This window comes from Euphorbia lathyris, chromosome 6 (genome assembly GCF_963576675.1).
Source record: "Euphorbia lathyris chromosome 6, ddEupLath1.1, whole genome shotgun sequence".
Lineage (NCBI taxonomy): Eukaryota > Viridiplantae > Streptophyta > Magnoliopsida > Malpighiales > Euphorbiaceae > Euphorbia > Euphorbia lathyris.
This window is the reverse complement of record NC_088915.1, coordinates 86,532,226-86,550,123: the sequence shown is the minus strand read 5'-3', so window position 1 is coordinate 86,550,123 and position 17,898 is coordinate 86,532,226. Positions and strand designations below refer to the sequence as shown.

At 35.3% G+C, this 17,898-nt stretch overlaps 1 protein-coding gene across 1 annotated transcript; it reads right to left on the bottom strand.

The window, feature by feature from the left end:
• Positions 1-9,021: 9,021 nt before the first annotated feature.
• Positions 9,022-13,311, bottom strand: LOC136233798 (probable pectate lyase 16). Its single transcript, XM_066023486.1, has 4 exons — positions 12,592-13,311; positions 12,079-12,182; positions 11,170-11,308; positions 9,022-9,252 (listed from the first exon to the last, which is right to left on the bottom strand). The coding sequence occupies exons 1-4, from the start codon at positions 13,309-13,311 to the stop codon at positions 9,022-9,024; spliced, it is 1,194 nt and encodes a 397-aa protein (XP_065879558.1).
• Positions 13,312-17,898: the final 4,587 nt, after the last annotated feature.

The window sequence follows — 17,898 nt, the reverse complement described above, 5'->3', positions numbered from 1 at the left end:
GCAAGTTGCTCTACTCAGCAACGAAAGTACTCAGCAGTTCAAGTGCTGAGTATATAAGTTAGATTTATAAATTTGCATAGTAAAAGCACTCAGCATGCATAGCAACTCAGCATGTAATAATCACTCAGCATGAATAGTACTTGGAATTTTATTGAAGAGGATTGAACATACCAATAGCTTCTCTTAGTGTGCAAAACTGCTCACGAGCCAACGGCTTTGTGAAGATATCAGCAAGCTGCTCATCCGCTGGGACATAGGTCAGCTTTATCTCACCTTTGAGTACATGATCTTGATGAAGTGATGTCTAATGCTGACATGCTTCATCCTACTGTGCTAGATTGGGTTCTTTGATAGGCCAATGACACTTTTGTTGTCACATTTGACTTCAATCACTTTAGTTTGAACACCATAATCCTCCAGCTGCTGTTTGATCCAAAGGACTTGGGCAACACAGCTTCCAGCAACTATGTACTCAGCTTTAGTGGTTGATAAGGCTACTGACGACCGCTTCTTACTGAACCAAGACACAAGACAGCTTCCAAGGAAATGACATCCTCCTGAAGTGCTTTTCTGCTCAAGCTTGTCTCGTCCGTAGTCAATGTCAGTGTATCCGAGAAGTGTGAAATCATGAGTGTTGGGATACCATAAACCTGCATTCAATGAGCCTTGCAAATATCTAAGGATTCTTTTTACAGCTATGTAATGAGATTCCTTAGGGCTAGATTGATATCTAGCACAGTAGCATACAGAGAACTGAATATCTGGCCTGCTGGCTGTTAGATAAAGTAGAGAGCCAATCATACCTCGATATAATTTGCTATCTACTGACTTACCATTTTCGTCAGCACAGAGGACAGTGTCAGTGCCCATTGGAGTTGATATTGACTTACAATTGTCCATTTCATATTTCTTTAATATCTTCTTTGCATATTTAGTCTGACTGATGAAGATGCCATTTTTATCTTATTTGATTTGAAGTCCAAGGAAGAAGTTGAGTTCCCCCATCATTGACATTTCAAATTCAGTCTGCATCTGCTTACTAAATTCTTTGCACATAGACTCATTAGTAGCACCAAAAATAATGTCATCAACATATATTTGTGCCAGCAGGGTGTCCTTACCCTTTCTCTTAATGAATAAGGTTGTATCGGCTTTTCCTCTGACATAATTTCTAGTCAGTAGGAAACTGGTCAGCCTCTCATACCAAGCATGTGGTGCTTGTTTGAGACCATACAGAGCCTTTTTGAGTTTATAAACATGGTTTGGGAACTTAGGATCCTCAAACCCTGGAGGCTGATTAACATAGACCTCCTCGTTTATAACTCCATTAAGAAATGCACTCTTGACATCCATTTGAAACAATTTAAAATTCATAAAACTGGCATATGCACATAATATTCTAATTGCTTCAAGCCTTGCCACTGGGGCGAAGGTCTCACCGTAGTCAATACCTTCCTATTGACTATAGCCCTGAGCTACAAGTCTTGCTTTATTTCTGACTACATTCCCTTGTTCATCTAGCTTGTTGCGGAAGACCCATCTTGTTCCTGTGGTCTTCTGGCTTCTTGGATTTGGCACTAAGTCCCATACTTCATTCCTTTTGAACTGATCAAGCTCCTCTTGTATTGCTGAGGTATCTCCTGAGTTGATTTCTTGTCATCAGGGTATTCTCAACAGCATCGAGAATGGCGCTTTCAGAGTGTCCTCTTGGGATTCTGATTTCTTTTGGTAGTGTAATGTCTTGAGCTAGTTGTGTTTCAACAATCTCTGCAGGTATAGATTGGTCAGTGAAAACAATTTGAGTTTCGCTTTTACCTTTAGTCAGCCCTTGAGGTAGTGACTCAGCGGTTGTACTTTGGTCAGCGGATGCTGAGTTTGGATCATCCTCCGTTGGGTGATTGATATTTCCTGCAGGGTTAGTTTCATCGAACTGAATGTGTACAGATTCTTCTAGGACCTGAGTTCGTTTATTGAAAACCCTATATGCTTTACTGTTTGTTGAGTAGCCTAAAAAGATAGCTTCATCAACTTTTGAATCAAACTTAGCAAGGTTGTCTTTAGTATTTAGAATAAAGCATTTGCAACCGAAGGCACGAAAATATCCTATGTTAGGTTTTCGTCCTTTCCAAAGTTCATAAGGGGTTTTCTTCAATATAGGTCTAACTAGAGCCCTATTGAGTATGTAGCACGCTGTGTTAACAACTTCTCCCCAGAAGTACTTTGGAAGCCTATTCTCACTCAGCATTGTCCTGACTATTTCAACCAAGGTTCTGTTCTTCCTCTCAACTACCCCATTCTGTTGAGGAGTTCTAGGAGCAGAAAAATTATGGTCAATGCCGCTGGCTTCACAGAACTCAACAAACTGTTGGTTTTTGAATTCTCCACCATTATCACTTCGGATGTGAGCTAATTTTAGGTCTTTATCATTTTCAAGTTTTCTAACTAATGTTGAAAACATCTCAAAACTTTCATCCTTACTACTCAGTAGGATGACCCAAGTGTACCTTGAAAAGTCATCTACAATGACCAAGGAAAATCTCCTACCACCCAATCTCAGTGGCTGGACTGGTCCGAAGAGATCCAAGTGTAGCAACTCTAGTGGACGCTTGGTTGAGACCATATTTTTACTTTGAAAAGATTTCTTGGTTTGTTTTCCTTGCTGACAAGCAGTGCATAATTGATCCTTTTCGAACTTAAGTTCGGGCAGTCCCTCAACTAATTGCTTTCTTGCTAATTTGGTTAGGAGGTCCATGCTTACATGACCAAGTCTCCTGTGCCATAGCCAGGAATTTTCTTCCTTTGAAACTAAGCATATATTTTTTGAAAACTTCTTTTCAAGATTTAGCATGAAGACATTGTCAACACGAGGGGCAGTTAAAATCAACTCATTTGTTTTCCCCTTGAGTATTTTACATCCAGTGGCATCGAATATAACCTTTCTACCGCTGTCACATAGCTGAGCTACGCTCAGTAGGTTATATTCTAGTCCCTTGACTAGGGAGACTGACTCAATAGTAGGATTACCACCAACGGTTCCTGAACCTACTATCTTACCCTTTTTGTTGTCTCCAAAACTTACGCTTCCTCCTCGTTTAAGCTCAAGTGTGATGAACTGAGTTTCATCACTCGTCATATGCCTCGAGCATGCACTGTCAATGTACCACAACTTTGACTTCTCAGCACACCTCAGGCCTACCTGCAATATAACTAGTTATCTTTAGGTACCCAAGTCTTTTTGGGTCCTCGTTTGTTAGGCACAGCAGGTGATACATCATATTTAATCTTATGACGGCACACATTGGTAGTGTGGCCAGTCTTCCTACAGAAGTCACAATGGACCTTCCTCTGGGGACTCCTTATTGGCGGGTCAGCACCATTGTGCTGAGCATGCCAACACACCTTGGTAGTGTGGCCTTTCTTCTCACAAAAGTCACATTGGACGTTTCGTTGGGGAGTCCATTTCCGCTGACTAGTACCTGAGTACTCAGCGTACTGATGGAAACTTTTCTTATTCGGAACCTTTAGCTGGTTCTGAATAGATGTGATGTCCGTCCTCAGTTTCTTAGAATCTGATTGGACCTCAGTGACATACTTATGCATGATTTGTAAATTTTCATCTTGCCTGGTATTGTCCTGGAGAAGATGATGAAGGTCACTGAGTTTGACCTCCTCAATCTCATCACATCGCCTGCTGAGTGCTCGTACTTTCTTGTTACATTTTTTAACAAGTGTGTAGAGATCACTTAGGGCATTAATCATTTCATTTCTGAGCAGGGGTAGAGTCATTACCTCAGTTGATTGTTCCTCATTATCAGATGCACATGAGGGGTCAGCTTACTCAGACAGGCAGGGATCAGCGAACTCATTAGCCATGAAGCAAATGTTCGCTGACATAGTGGCTTCAGCTCCTGATGAAGATGATTCATCGCTATCGCTCCAGGTGGCCACCATTGCCTTTCTACTGCTCTTTTTGTCCTTCTTCAGGGTAGGACAACTTGACTTGATATGGCTAGTTTGATGACATTCAAAGCATGTGATGGGCTTTGAGCTTTCCTTCTTGTATTTGCTGTCGCTTGACTCAGCTTTGTATTTTTCATTTCTCTTGAATGGCTTCCTACTGTATTTGTCATTCTTGCGAAACAACTTCTTCATCTTTCTAGTAAACATGGCCATTTCTTCATCGTCTGATGAGTCACCATCAGTTGAGTCAGCTTTCATGACAAGAGACTTTTGCTTCTTATCCTCAGCCTTCTCCTTCACCTCAAAGTTCTTCATTGAGGATCTCATGGGTCAGCAGAGATCCAATAAGCTCATCGTACTTGTAGGTGGTCAGGTCTTGGGCTTCTTCAACGACTGTCTTATTTGCTTGTTAGCTTTGGGGAAGACTCCTCAGTATTTTCTTCACTTGCTCTTCCTCAGTGAAGTTCTTGCCGAGCCTCTTGACTTCGTTGGTAATGTTGGTGAACCTTGAGTTCATGTCAGAGATTCCTTCACCGTCATTCATCTCGAATAGCTCGTACAGCCTCATGTGCTGGTTCACCTTGGATTCCTTGACCTTGTTGGTTCCTTCATAGGTGACCTCCAGTTTCTTCCAAATCTCCTGTGCTGACTCACAACCTGAGATTTTATTGTATTCTGCAGCATCTAGCGCACAGTGAAGCATGTTTATAGCCGAGGCATGGTTCTGTAGTTTGTTGAGGTCATCCTCTGACCACTTAGCCTCTTCCTTGACGAGCTTTTGCCCGTCAACGATTTCATAGGGAACAAATGGGCCTTGGACTATAGAAAGCCATGCACTCATATTTGTTGCCTGAATGAAATTTTTCATCCTATTCTTCCAGAAGGAGTAGTTAGACCCAAAGAACAAGGGAGGCCTAGAGATAGATAATCCCTCAGGGAGTATCTGAGTTGTTTGATTTCCAGGGAGGAAACGAGTGCTGTTCTCAGCCATTACAGGGATCAGCTCAAGATAGTTTTATCTTGTTCAATTAGCTGTTAGGCTCTGATACCACTTGTTGGTCCCGTGTAACGTGACAGTATTAGTTCCAAGGGGGGGGGGGTTAGGAACTATTTAAAAAATTTGTCAATTAAGGCTGACTTCTTTTTCTTAAAAGACTTTAACTTAGTCTTTAAGTACAGCGGTGCTGAGTAGTTTCAGACACAAGCTTAGTCAACAAGTGACTAAGTCTGTTTCTATCCTTGAGTCAGGAGATAGCACTTAAGTCTATTCCTGAACTCAGCTTCTCAGTTCACTCGACTCAGTGTGTGTTCGTTTTAGTGTTTTACTAGGCAGTATTTAAGCAAGCGAGATATAAAGGAGTTAAAGGTTAGAAAGATATTACTCAGCAGACGTATCTTGGTTCGGCCTCTCCGCCTACGTCCAGTCCTCGGAATTCCTTCCGAGCTTTTCAGAATCCTCTACTGAGCTCTTTAAAGGTAGAGCACAAACCTTTTACAATAGCAACTGAGTATACAAGAGTACCTTCCTCTATTCCTCTACACAATCCTATTTCTACCGCTGAGTACTATGACCGAGTACTCAGCTTCTCCTTTCTATACTTCTAGAAATGATAAGTGTTTGTTTGTCATAAACAACAATTGCTAAGACACTTTAGATGAATAAGATCACTCTAGACTTTTACACAAGATTGGAATTGGTGTAAGATTTGCTTTGCTTTTCTCACAGAACTTCGAATATCAATTTGGTCAGCGTTTCGACTTGACTGAAGATCTGTATCGAATGAAGCGTTTGAGTGGCCTATTTATAGTGACACTTGATGCACCGATAATTTCGAATTTCGAAATAACCATTGGAGGGAAACGACTTATTGTGGCTTTCACTCAGTACGTGCTCAGCGTCCTCGGCCAATCAAATTCTTATATCTTCTGTCTTCGATAGTGCTCAGTAGCTTTTCGTCAGGCTGGACAGAATGTTTCCACATTTATGGCAAAGTCTTCCAGACAGCTTCCTGCGTCCTCTGAACTTTACCCAAAGTAGAAATACATTGTCTTCAAGTTTGTTCAGGTAAGCTGCTGACCTGACTTCTTTGTCGCACAACTCAGCAGCTTCGTCTTGAAGCTTTTGGACGAAGGCTTCTCAATCCTTCTTCTTGCTGGGCTTGCGTTTCATTCAGCTTGAGCTGCGTTTTGATCTGCTTGGGCCGTGTGACTTTCATCCGTTGACTTGGGCTTGACTTTCTCGTGTGGGCCTTTGGGCCTTATAACTTAATGTCTTTTAAATTGAATAACTCAACATTGAACAAACACATTAGTATAAATAAATCAAAGCATTTAAATTTAATGTGTTAGAATATTTTTATCATGGAGATTTAATCTTTGTTAAATAATCTTGTCAAATCAAAATCACGTGGAAAAGTGTTTCAACACTTTTAACACCGGTGGCCACTCAACTTTAACTAACTCCTCAAAATGACCATTAATGACCTCAAAATGAAAATATTCAATAATTAAAGTTGTTCAGAACAATATTTGCCATGGAACCACACTTTTTATTTTTCAAAATAACATTTTTTGGAGCTTTTTCTCTAAAAATTCATCATTTCTCCTAACCAAACAATACCTAACTGACCTCAAAACGAAAATTTTCAAGAATTAAAGTTTATTAGAATATCATTAACACTTTAAATTTTTTATTTTGAGGCTGTCAACGGTCGTTTTGCGGCGTTGAGTGGCCACCAATATTAAAAAGTGTAAAGTTCAGTGGCCACAATGTTAAAATAGATAAAGTTCAGTGGCCATGGGTATAATTTACCCATAACTTAAGGGTATTACTATTTACCGCCTACAAATTACTTATCACCGTCTCCAAAATTTGGTCTAAATGGATGCCGCATCCGCCTTAGCCATGGCCGAAAAGGATGCGACATCTGTTTAGGCCAAATTTTGGCCGGTGTAAAATCGTAACATTTTTAGTGACGAAAAGTACTTAATCGTTCAATTTTTTGTGACGAAAAATGCAAAATTCTCTAATTTTTTATGACGAAAAATGCACAATCGTCATAAAAATATATATTTTTTTCATGAGTTCTTTGATAAAGAAAACGTAAATTTTAATGTTTCCGACTTGTAATCATCCATTTCCGAGGTTCGGGTTGTCATACGTCAATTATTTTTATAATTTCAATTATTGTTGTTTGAGTTTATGATTTTGGAAAGAGAATTTTCAGTTTTTGATCAAAATTATGAGAAGAGCAAAAAAGTCCAAATAGGAACGGTGATAAGTAATTTGGAGACGGTATTTAATAACCCTAAGGGCTCGTTTGGTTCGCGGAATAGAGGGGAATAGAATAGTCTATTCCTAAAGAATAGCTATTCCCACCTTTGGTTGATTTTTTGTATGGAATAGCTATTCCATGGAATCCCTATTCCTTGATTTCATGGAATAGCCATTCTTCAATTTAGGTTAGGAATAGCCTATTCCTAATATTATATTTTTGTAATTTACAAAATTATCCTCCATTAAATCCTCAATCTTCTCTATAATCACTTTCCCAAATCTTATAAATTTTGGTCAATCCATAATTTATATCATATAAAACGTGAAAAATGGAAAAATGATGAAAACGTTAAAAAATGTAAAAATACGAAAAATGTGAAACACGAAATATGTGAAAATGTTACAAACACGAGAATATGCAAAAAATAAAATATGCGAAAAACATGAAAACGTGAACAAATGCGAAAAACACGAAGACGCAAAAAAAAAGCAAACACGCGAAAAACACAAAATAGGAATAGCGCGAAAAAGTGACAAAACACGAAATATTAAAAAACGTGAAAAATAAAAACACGAAAATGCGAAAAAATACGAAAAATGCTAAAACACAAAAACGTGACAATATGTGAAAAACATGAAAATGCGAAAAAGGCAAACAAAACACGAAAACGTTGAAAACAAAAAAAAATATGAAAAAATACGAAAAACATGAAAAAACGTGAATAACACGAAAAAGTAACAAAATACAAAAAATACAAAAACGCGAAAAAAAAGGGGAAAACCAAAAAACTAAAACGTGAAAAATCGAAAAAATGCAAAATAAAAAACAATAACATGACAAAACGTGAAAAATACGAAAACGTGAACAAACGGAAAAAACAAGAAAACTTGGGAAACACGGAAAAACATAAAAAAACGTTACAAACGCATTTTTCGTGTTTTTAACACTTTTTCATGTTTTCGTGTTTTTCGATTTTTTCACGTTTTTCCTTTTTTTTCACATTTTCGTGTTTTCCACTTTTTTCATGTTTTTGTGTTTTTTACGGTTTGCACATTTTTTTTTGTGTTTTTTCATATTTTGCGTGTGTGTGTTTTTTTTGTGTTAACACGTTTATATGTTTTCGCATTTTCACCCTTTTCCACTTTTATCTCATTTTTTTCTTTTGTTTTTGTGTTTTTAATGTTTTTTTTTGCGCTTTTACATTTTGTTTTTTTACCTCTCTTTTTTCGTGTTTTTACAATTTTTCCGTTTTCATGTTCTTATTGTTTTTTCGTTTTTAATGTATTTTTCGTGTTTTTTTTTGTGTTAACACGTTTAAATTAAATATTTGAACAATTTATAGTAAAAAATTAAAATTTTAAAAGAAATAAGAAATTACATTTGAGGATAATATTGTCTTTTTAATAAAAAAATTATCTATTCCATTCTACCTTATTCCACCAACCAAACATAGGAATAGTAATTCCTAAGAATTTCTATTCCATTCTTTGTTATTCTATTCCTTTGGAATAACCATTCTATTCCATTCCATTCTATTCCGCGAACCAAACGACACCTAATGGTTATGTAGTGTCAATGAGTAAAGTTCAGTGGGCATAAGTGTAATTTACTCAATTTATTTAAAGTGATCTCAATTTGTCGAAATCCTCTCTTGTCCATACGCACTTAGAGCGTTACCGATATCCGAAAATAAAAAATCTCAACCATGATTGAAATTTAAATTTAACGATTAAATCATAAACTGACCATAAAGAAATATACAAATCCATTCAAAATTATATGTTTAATAGTAATTTAGGCATGGTTTGGAAATGAGACAATTGAGAGGACCAGCATCAGAAGTTAAAGCAGGAGCCATAGAACCAGGAGCTACTGGAAATGATTGACCAGAAGAATAAGGTGGTGCTATGCTTCCATATCCTGATTGTATAAAATATGCACCATTCATGAATACATCTTGTGATGATCTCCATTTCCAATTCTTCCATCCATTTTTTACCTCCCTTTTTGTTACCTGTCAATATTAGGGACAACGAATTTAGAATCCGTACTGTAAATGAGTCGAGCCGCTCACGTTCGAATCTATTTATAAATGAGTCGAGTTTGAGTAATATTTTGAGGCTCGATTCATAAACGAATCGAGCTTGAACTCGGTGAAACTCGGTTTGAAATCTCACGAGCAGACTCGGTTATAAGTTCATGAACAAGTTCTATTATAATGTTGATGATCAAGCTCGTGAGCAAGTTCGACTTGATTTTTTTTAATAATAGTATTTTTCTAAAGGGGGAAATATAAAAATATGTAGTTTCGTGTGAAACTTTAGTTTTGTAGATTTCAAAACTATATGACTTATGAACATAAATGATCAGCAAAGTTCATGAACATAATTAACGAGTAACTCATGATCAGATAATTTTCTTAACAAATTGAGTTCGAGTTCGAGCTCGTTCAGTTTCTACCGACCTGGGTATCAGCAGACCAAAGCTCGAGTTGACTTGGCCTGTTTGGTTCAGCTGTTAGCTCTAACAATTGTTGTTGTTAGCTGTTCGTTATTAGCTGTTTAATTATTAGTGATTGGTAAAATTATATTGAGTTGTTGTTGTTCCGATTAAAATGTCCAATATGGACATGTTTTAAATTAATCAACAAATAAATTATAAAAGGGATAAGGTGAAAAAATTCTCATAACGTCTACAACTAGGAGCAATGATGATAAAATGATGCACATGTGAAGTGTAGAGAAGTCAATTTGATAATCAAGCTCGTGAGCAAGTTCGACGCAATTTTCTATAAATGGAGAAATGTAAAAATATGTAGTTTTGTAGATTTCAAACTACTTAGCTTATGAACATAACTAATGATTAGTTCGTAAGCAAAGTTCACGAACATAATTAACCAGTAACTAATAATTAGATAATTTTCTTAACAAATTAAGCTCCAGTTCGAGCTCGTTTATTTTCTACTGACCCGTATATGAGCAGACCAAAGCTCGACTTGGCTCTATTACAATCCTATATAAAATCGTGCAACGTTGTAATGAGTTTCGTATATTGAAATTTATAAAAATACGACCATTCGATCTACTCTATTAATTTAATATTGAATTTGTATATTCAATATTCAATTTTTTTAAGTATAAATTGTAAGTTTTACTATTATAAATTGTAATTTTCAGTCATGTTTAAGATTTGATTTTTAAAACCGAGCTACGTATCAATTCATATCAGACTTAATTGGGTTTGTGCTGAGTATTTTAGATAGCGGCCCACTAGACATGGCACGAGCTCGAGCATGGCACGAGCTCGAGCCTCAACTTGACCTGATCTAACCCATGAAGATGTTAATTATTAAGACTGTAATCGAGCTGAGCTGAGCCGAACTTTGACCTACTCATACTCGACTCGATAGAAAATGGACGAGCTCAGCTCAACATTCGGCTCGAGCCCGGTTCACGAAGAAATTTATCTAATAGTGATGTGCTTGCGAACAAATCGTTTATTTGTTCGTGAGTTTTGCTCGCGACCAGTTCATTAGTTCTGTTTATAAACTTTGCTCGCGAACAACTCACTAATTATGAATGTAGAACTGAAGTCGAAAATAAAGTTTCAATCTCATTTGAAATTTCTTTAAAACAAATGTACGTAGTTTTTTAAACCTACAAAACTAAAGTTTCACATAATATATTACCGAAAAAATAAACAAACCGAGGTTGCTCACGAATCTGTTTATAAACATTATAATCGAACTTGTTCACGAACTTATAATCGACCGTGCTTACGAGCCGTGAGTTTCACCGTACTCAAACTCGGCTCATTTTTAAGTTGAACCGTGATTGAGTTTTTATGGACCCGAAAACCGACCCGACTCATTTACAATCCTACTAATTACTAACTACACTTTACAGTTATAAAATTGATAAAAAAAGCATACCTCCTTTCCAGAAGAACCATCAGGGGCAATAAAGTAATTCCCTTGACTAAAAATAGTTGGATTAGAACTTCCACCAATTGCATACATTTTCCACTCATCATATCTGTTGTTTGCCACGTGTGCATACCCAAATCTCACCCTAAAACATGATTAAATTACAATATTAATGCACTAATTATCAGATTAAAATTAAACTATGTTAAAAAAAATATTGGCAAATAGTCTAATTATACTTATATAATGCTTAATTTTGCCCTTGTGATGAAAATCTAGTTCAATTTTATTCTTTTCTAAGTAAATACTGATGAAAATCAGTATGAAATTCCGTGAAAGTCAGTGAAATTGGATAAAAGTGAGTGAAATTGGGTGAAATTAAACTAACATTTGTACGATGGAGGCAAAATGAACCGTCTTTAACAAAAAAAAAATGCCCCTTAAGAATATGGACAAAAGTCGTCTCCTTTGCATAGGGACGGCAATTGTCCCTTTTTTCGGAGATAAAAAAACGTCCCTTAAGAATAGGGACATAAGTCGTCTCCTTTGCATAGGGACAACAATCGTCCTTCAAAATAGGGATGACAATCGTCCTTCAAAACGGGGAAGACATTTGTCCATCTTATTTGGGACAACAATCGTCCCACAAAATATGGTTGACATCAACCTTTTTCGTGCCCTATAACATCGGATACGTTCGTATAGGGGACATAACAAAGAGACGAAACAAATTGTCCCCAAAAGTATACGAGACAATTGTTTTTATTTTTGGGGACAATTTTAATTGTCTCAATAGTCCTTTTGTTTTTTTTTTTGTAGTGAATGAGAGCAAAATTGAACTTCTCCAGAAACGATAAGTGTAAAATGTAATTTTTATTCTTAAATATATATTATTATGTATAATATATATTTTACCTTGGCATCCTCTCAATAAGTCCGGTACCAAAATGGTTGAAGGCTATTGTTACTTTCATAACTTTATCTGCAGTAAACCCGTCATTATGTCCCAGCAACATCACCTGTTAACGAATTATATATGTCAGATATTAGTCGTGTTAGATTTTGACATGTGAACCTGATGTCTGAAGATTCAATCATCAGGTTCGTTGCTTTCAAAACTAGTATTTTGAACATTAATATTATACGCACGACAAATTAAACAATAGCATTAGGTCCGATTTCATTTTTAAATCGGCCTAACTTAAGAAATTTTCTTAAAATAAACATTAATTAGAAGGGTAATACAGTAAAATCTTCATAAATTAATACTTAATAAATTAATAACCTCTTTAAAATAATAATTTTTTCTGGTCCCGACTTGGGCCAGTTCAATAAATTAATACTTGATAAATTAATAAAATTTCATGGTCCCAACATTATTAATTTATAGAGGTTTTACTGTATATGTAACTTTTTGAGAGACGATACCTTATCGTGTTGAGCAAAATAGTTGTTAGAGATGGTAACACTAGTTGAAGCATGAATAACATCAATAAGCCCGTCCGTGCAACGCGCAACATAACAATGGTCAATCCAAATATGCGAAGAAGCAAACACGACAATACCATCACCATCTGATCCGCCTCGCCGTCCAGCATGTGTCAGACTATCCCTCACCACACCTGAACCCCCCGGTTTGCAATCATGAACACTAATCCCATGTATAATAACATGACTAACATCTTGAATCGTTAAACACGGACCATACGCAATCTCTACTTTAACCCCTCTTCCATCAATAGTCTTGAAACTATTCACCATAAGCTCATTTTTCAACCGAATAACCATGTTTTTCGCGAAAATTATCCATAGTGGCTTCGTCTGGATCGCACCATATCTAAGCATGCCCGGTTTAGGGTTGACCGGATCATCATATGGAGTGGTAACAACATATATACTCCCGTATCTTCCTCCCACCGTGCCTTTGCCGAAACCGACTGAGCAATCGGCCAATGCACGACGATTTGTAGCCCATTTCGGGTCGGATCGCCAGCATTTATCGACAACGTTCAACGTTTTCTTGCTATAGCTAGGAAGATAACTTGATAAGGGATTATAATTAGCTCCATTAGCTTCAAAGATTAATGTGGCTAAGCATATAATTAGTATAATATATGAAATTAAATTGAAAGAAGCTATTGAGGGCATTTTAGAGGACAATAATAATTTAAAAAAAAAAATCAAATTAGGATAACACAATTTGCTTAATGATTTTGTGATTTAATTGATATTTATAGTTCTAAAAATATAGTTTTATATATAATTAAGAAGGTGGAACACACGATTTTTAAAGGAAAAATTATATAATAATGTTTTTTTTTGGGTAGAAAATTAAGTAACGTGGTTGCACGAGTTTATGTGGAAATATTATATGTCTTTATTGAGAAAACTTTGGTTAAGTCAATAAATTAAATATATACAAATTTATTGGATATTCAGTACAGTTGACTAATATGAATCATATAATAATTAATTTAGAATAATTAAGTTTGATAAATTTTTTTTTTATAATAATTAATACTTGGAACATTGGATTTTGGATAATTATATATAGAAGTATGTTTCTTCAAAAAAATAAATATATATAGAAGTATGTCAGTACAGAGACTGACTCCACAATTATTATTATAAATATATAATTTGTCGAAAAAAATTGCATTATTTATTTGGAATTCATTTAGTACACTTGATTTGTTTGGTATGGCATTATAGATCTCTTCGTAGAGGTTCGGATCGGGCTCGGTCTCGGGGACTTACAAGTTACACCTAAAAATATTTAGCTTAAGATCCGTTCAACCACGGGAGTTGGGATAGGAGTATAAGAAGGGTGTACAAGAAGCTCTTTTGAACAAGGTTCCAAATTTAAAAAGTCCAATTTTTTTATTATACAAATTTAAATAAATTGTTGTTATTAATTATTATGTGAAAAATTAAGTGAATTTTACCTTATCCTTCAAATTAACGCTTTAAGAATTTTAAGGGGTCCAAATTTTTATTGTTATTATAAAATATTTAATTGCGTTATTTTTATTATGTTAAAAATCAAGTTAAAAGTATTTTGATGTTTCATTTTTTTAGAAACATTATAGGAAAGTATTACTTTTTTTAATGTATATGGCTAATTTTTCATTTAGCACAGAACTCTAAAAATGTTTAAAACGGCTATGCATTCAACCTGTTATTAATTTAATGAGGTTTGGATTGGCAGGATTCGGGTTTTAAGATTAAATTCCAAACTCTAAAAAAACAACATATTTCTATATATATTTTTCTTTATTTAAATATATATACACACCCGTGGATCTGACTTCCTTTTAAAATTGATCATATATCTTTAATTAAAGACAACTTCCTTTTAAAATTGACCATATATCCTTTAAGTAGTCTTTTTTTCTTAATAAAAAGACAACGTATAACAGAACTCGAATTGGAAATTTCTAAATTTGAGATGTTTAACATTCAAATCAACTTTAATTTACTTTTTTTTTAATAAAATGTGAAACAAAAAGTTTTCTATAATAAAATGTGGAAGTAGCATATATATTTTTTTATTTACAAAAAAAAAAAACACATATTTTTTCTTCGGAGGATTCATTATACTCAAAACAAAGAATTACAAAAAGAATCCTCTATCAACTAGGAACAGAAAAAGAGACAAAAATATTAGCATTGGAAAGTGCTTGATATGCCACAATATTAGTGTTTCCGGTCACTAATCTAGGAACAAAATACACATGAATGTCATTTGTATCATGGATTAAATTTCCGTAGTTTTTAATAATATCCAAAACTCAAAATGTCCTACTTCTGAGAACGAAAACTATCCACCACAGACTTTGAATTTCAACTAAAATGTGCAACAATTGCTTGGAAATTATCCGAGCAAGAGCATGTCGTAATGAAAGAGCTTCAACAATCCTAACATTTGAGGTCTTTGCATTTGAGGACCTTTTTCATTTCACGTCTCATATACTCATATAAGCTTTTGTATTTGAGGACATTCTTTATTTTAAAGTGATTTTTGTAGATGTCAAACATTGCCTCAATTTGTCATATATAATAGTCAATAAAATTTGCATATGATAAAATTATTGAAATGAAGTGTTTCTCATTCTACCAATAGAATTATTTATAGAATGTGTTCTAAATATTATGATGCAGATATCTTTTCTAGGAATTCGAGCCAACACGAAGAAATGCCTCACAGAGAATGAAGGAAGAAGTGTGAAGCTATTTCCCCACATGGCGTGTCAGGGGCACACGCCGTGTGGCAAAGGGGAAAAGCTCTTGGTTGGGGAAGCTTCGTTTACACGGCGTGTCAATGTCTCAACACGCCATGTGACTCAAGTTAGAGATGCTCTTAGCGCGGGCATGGGCATGAAGATCTTCAAGGCCACACGGCGTGCACACGCCATGTGGTGGGTAACTTTCTCACTAAGGAGATTAGGGACACGATGCTAGTTTTCTACCATCCTTTTAAAAACTGTTTTGTCATTAATTATTTATTGTTTTCCATGTAGTCCTATTCTCCTATTTGCGATTTAGCTACTTGTTCCCTTCTTACCCCTATCATTTTCTTTATTATTGGTAACCCTAGTTAGGGTAATAGGGTCTTTGTATTCAAGTTAGGAGAGGTATATAAGTCTCCTTCTTTGTAATAAAGAACAACTTTTGATGAATTAAAATTATTAGCCTCGATTGGAACAAAGATATATCTACCTTCTTTGGGATTAACTGCTTCAAGCTAGGCTTGGGAAGAAATCATTTGCTGGTTTAAAATGAAAACTATCCATTTCAATATTAATCGATATCATATTATTGATTTTCATTTATTATCTTCTTCTTTTTTCGGCATAAATGTTTATTTGGCCATGTGGTACCCAAAATTTTGTCATTTGCCCCATGTGGTATCATTTGATAACATTTATCCTTTGAGGTATTCCCATGTGCGACATTTAATCCATTTTGGATGAAAAATTAACTGATTTATTAATTCTTACCACATGACATAATTTTTGACACGTGACATGTGGATTAATTGACAAATCAAATAATTTTTCATTTAAAATTGATTAAATCTCACCTATGAGAATACATTTGGGGAAAATGTTACAAAATAACACCACAAATGGCAGGTGACAAAATTTTGAATAAAAAAATGGGTCAAATAGAGGTTTAATCCTTTTATTTTTCATCATTCATATAAACTATATGAAATTGAAAATGTATGGAGATTAAATTTGATTCTGTAGCAATTTATTTTCATCACTATTGTATTTTAAACTTATTCTGTGTTATTTTTAATTACTTATCATTTATAATGTGAATTACTATACTTAGTATAGGATTTCCACACTTAGCCTATAATAAAGACAGATATACCTTTTCATCAAATTCTCAAATCCTCTCAAATTCCCAAATCCTTTCAAAAAACCAAAACACTCTAAAATCTAATCCGGACTAATTTGGTAAAGAAAAACATGGATCGGGGGAAAAGCGGCCATGGAAAAGGACTCATGGTACATAATTTCGTTTGAAAATTGTTTTATTTACTGTTGTTTATAGTTAAATCGTCTGCTTTTAAAAAAATCGATTTTTCGATGTCGGGACGTATGAGCATCACGCCTCCACCACAGAGGGGGCGTATGAACATCACGCCCCTACACAGGTAGAGGTGTATTGTTCATACACCCCACTTGTGGTGGAGGTGTGATGCTCATACGCCCCCACCATAAGAACGACGTATGAACAATACGCCTCTACCTGTGTAGGGACGTGATGTTTATATGCCCACTATTTTATACAGTGGGTTAGCCGTTTGGCAAATTTCGCTCAGCAGACGATCGCACTCGTGTCCGCTGAGCAGGCACCACCAGTTAGGACTCAGCTGGATCAGATTATGAAGGAATTTTACCTGGCGAATTGACTTATTGTACTTTTTTAATATTTAGAATTCTTTAACATTTTATGTATGTTTTAATATATTTTAGTACTTTATGTATATTTTTTAATTATAATGTTAATAATTATAATTAAAATTATTAAAAAAAAACACATTTTCACACGTAGGCGTGTGCAAAATACGCCTCACCACAAGGTGAGGCATATGACTAATATCCCTCACCACATGGTGAGGCGTGTTGCTTGTATGCCTCACAATATGGTGAGGCGTATCAGCCATTCTATAATATATATGTCGGAAAAGTACGACTAAAATTAGTCGGAATTTCGACGCAAAAACACCGAGTGAAAATTCTGTCCGTGATCTTTTGGGTCGGTAAAAAGTTATCGCAATAGCTTACTTAGAAGGCTATCGTCGACACCGATGAATCTATCGGAATTCCGTCGGCGACGTCAATCTCGGACGGAATTCTAGTCATCACCGACAGAATATTTTGTCGGTGATAGTGATTTTCTTGTAGTGCATGATTCATGGACACAATAATTTTCTTGTATTTATATTATATATAATTATATAAAACATACCGATAACATAATACAATTATGACATGATAGCTCAAATTACCATCCCTAATTACGAGTACAGTCGGATTTAGGAGGTCACAAAGTGTTCACTGACGGAAATGTCTATAACTAAATGTATAATTTCCGCCTATTCAAAATTTACAGCGAATTTTTCGCATCAGTGACGGAATCTAGAACGGAACACAGCCGTTAGTCTCAAACTGCATTTTCCAATTTCCGTGCAGTATTTTATTCTGATTCCGCCACTGA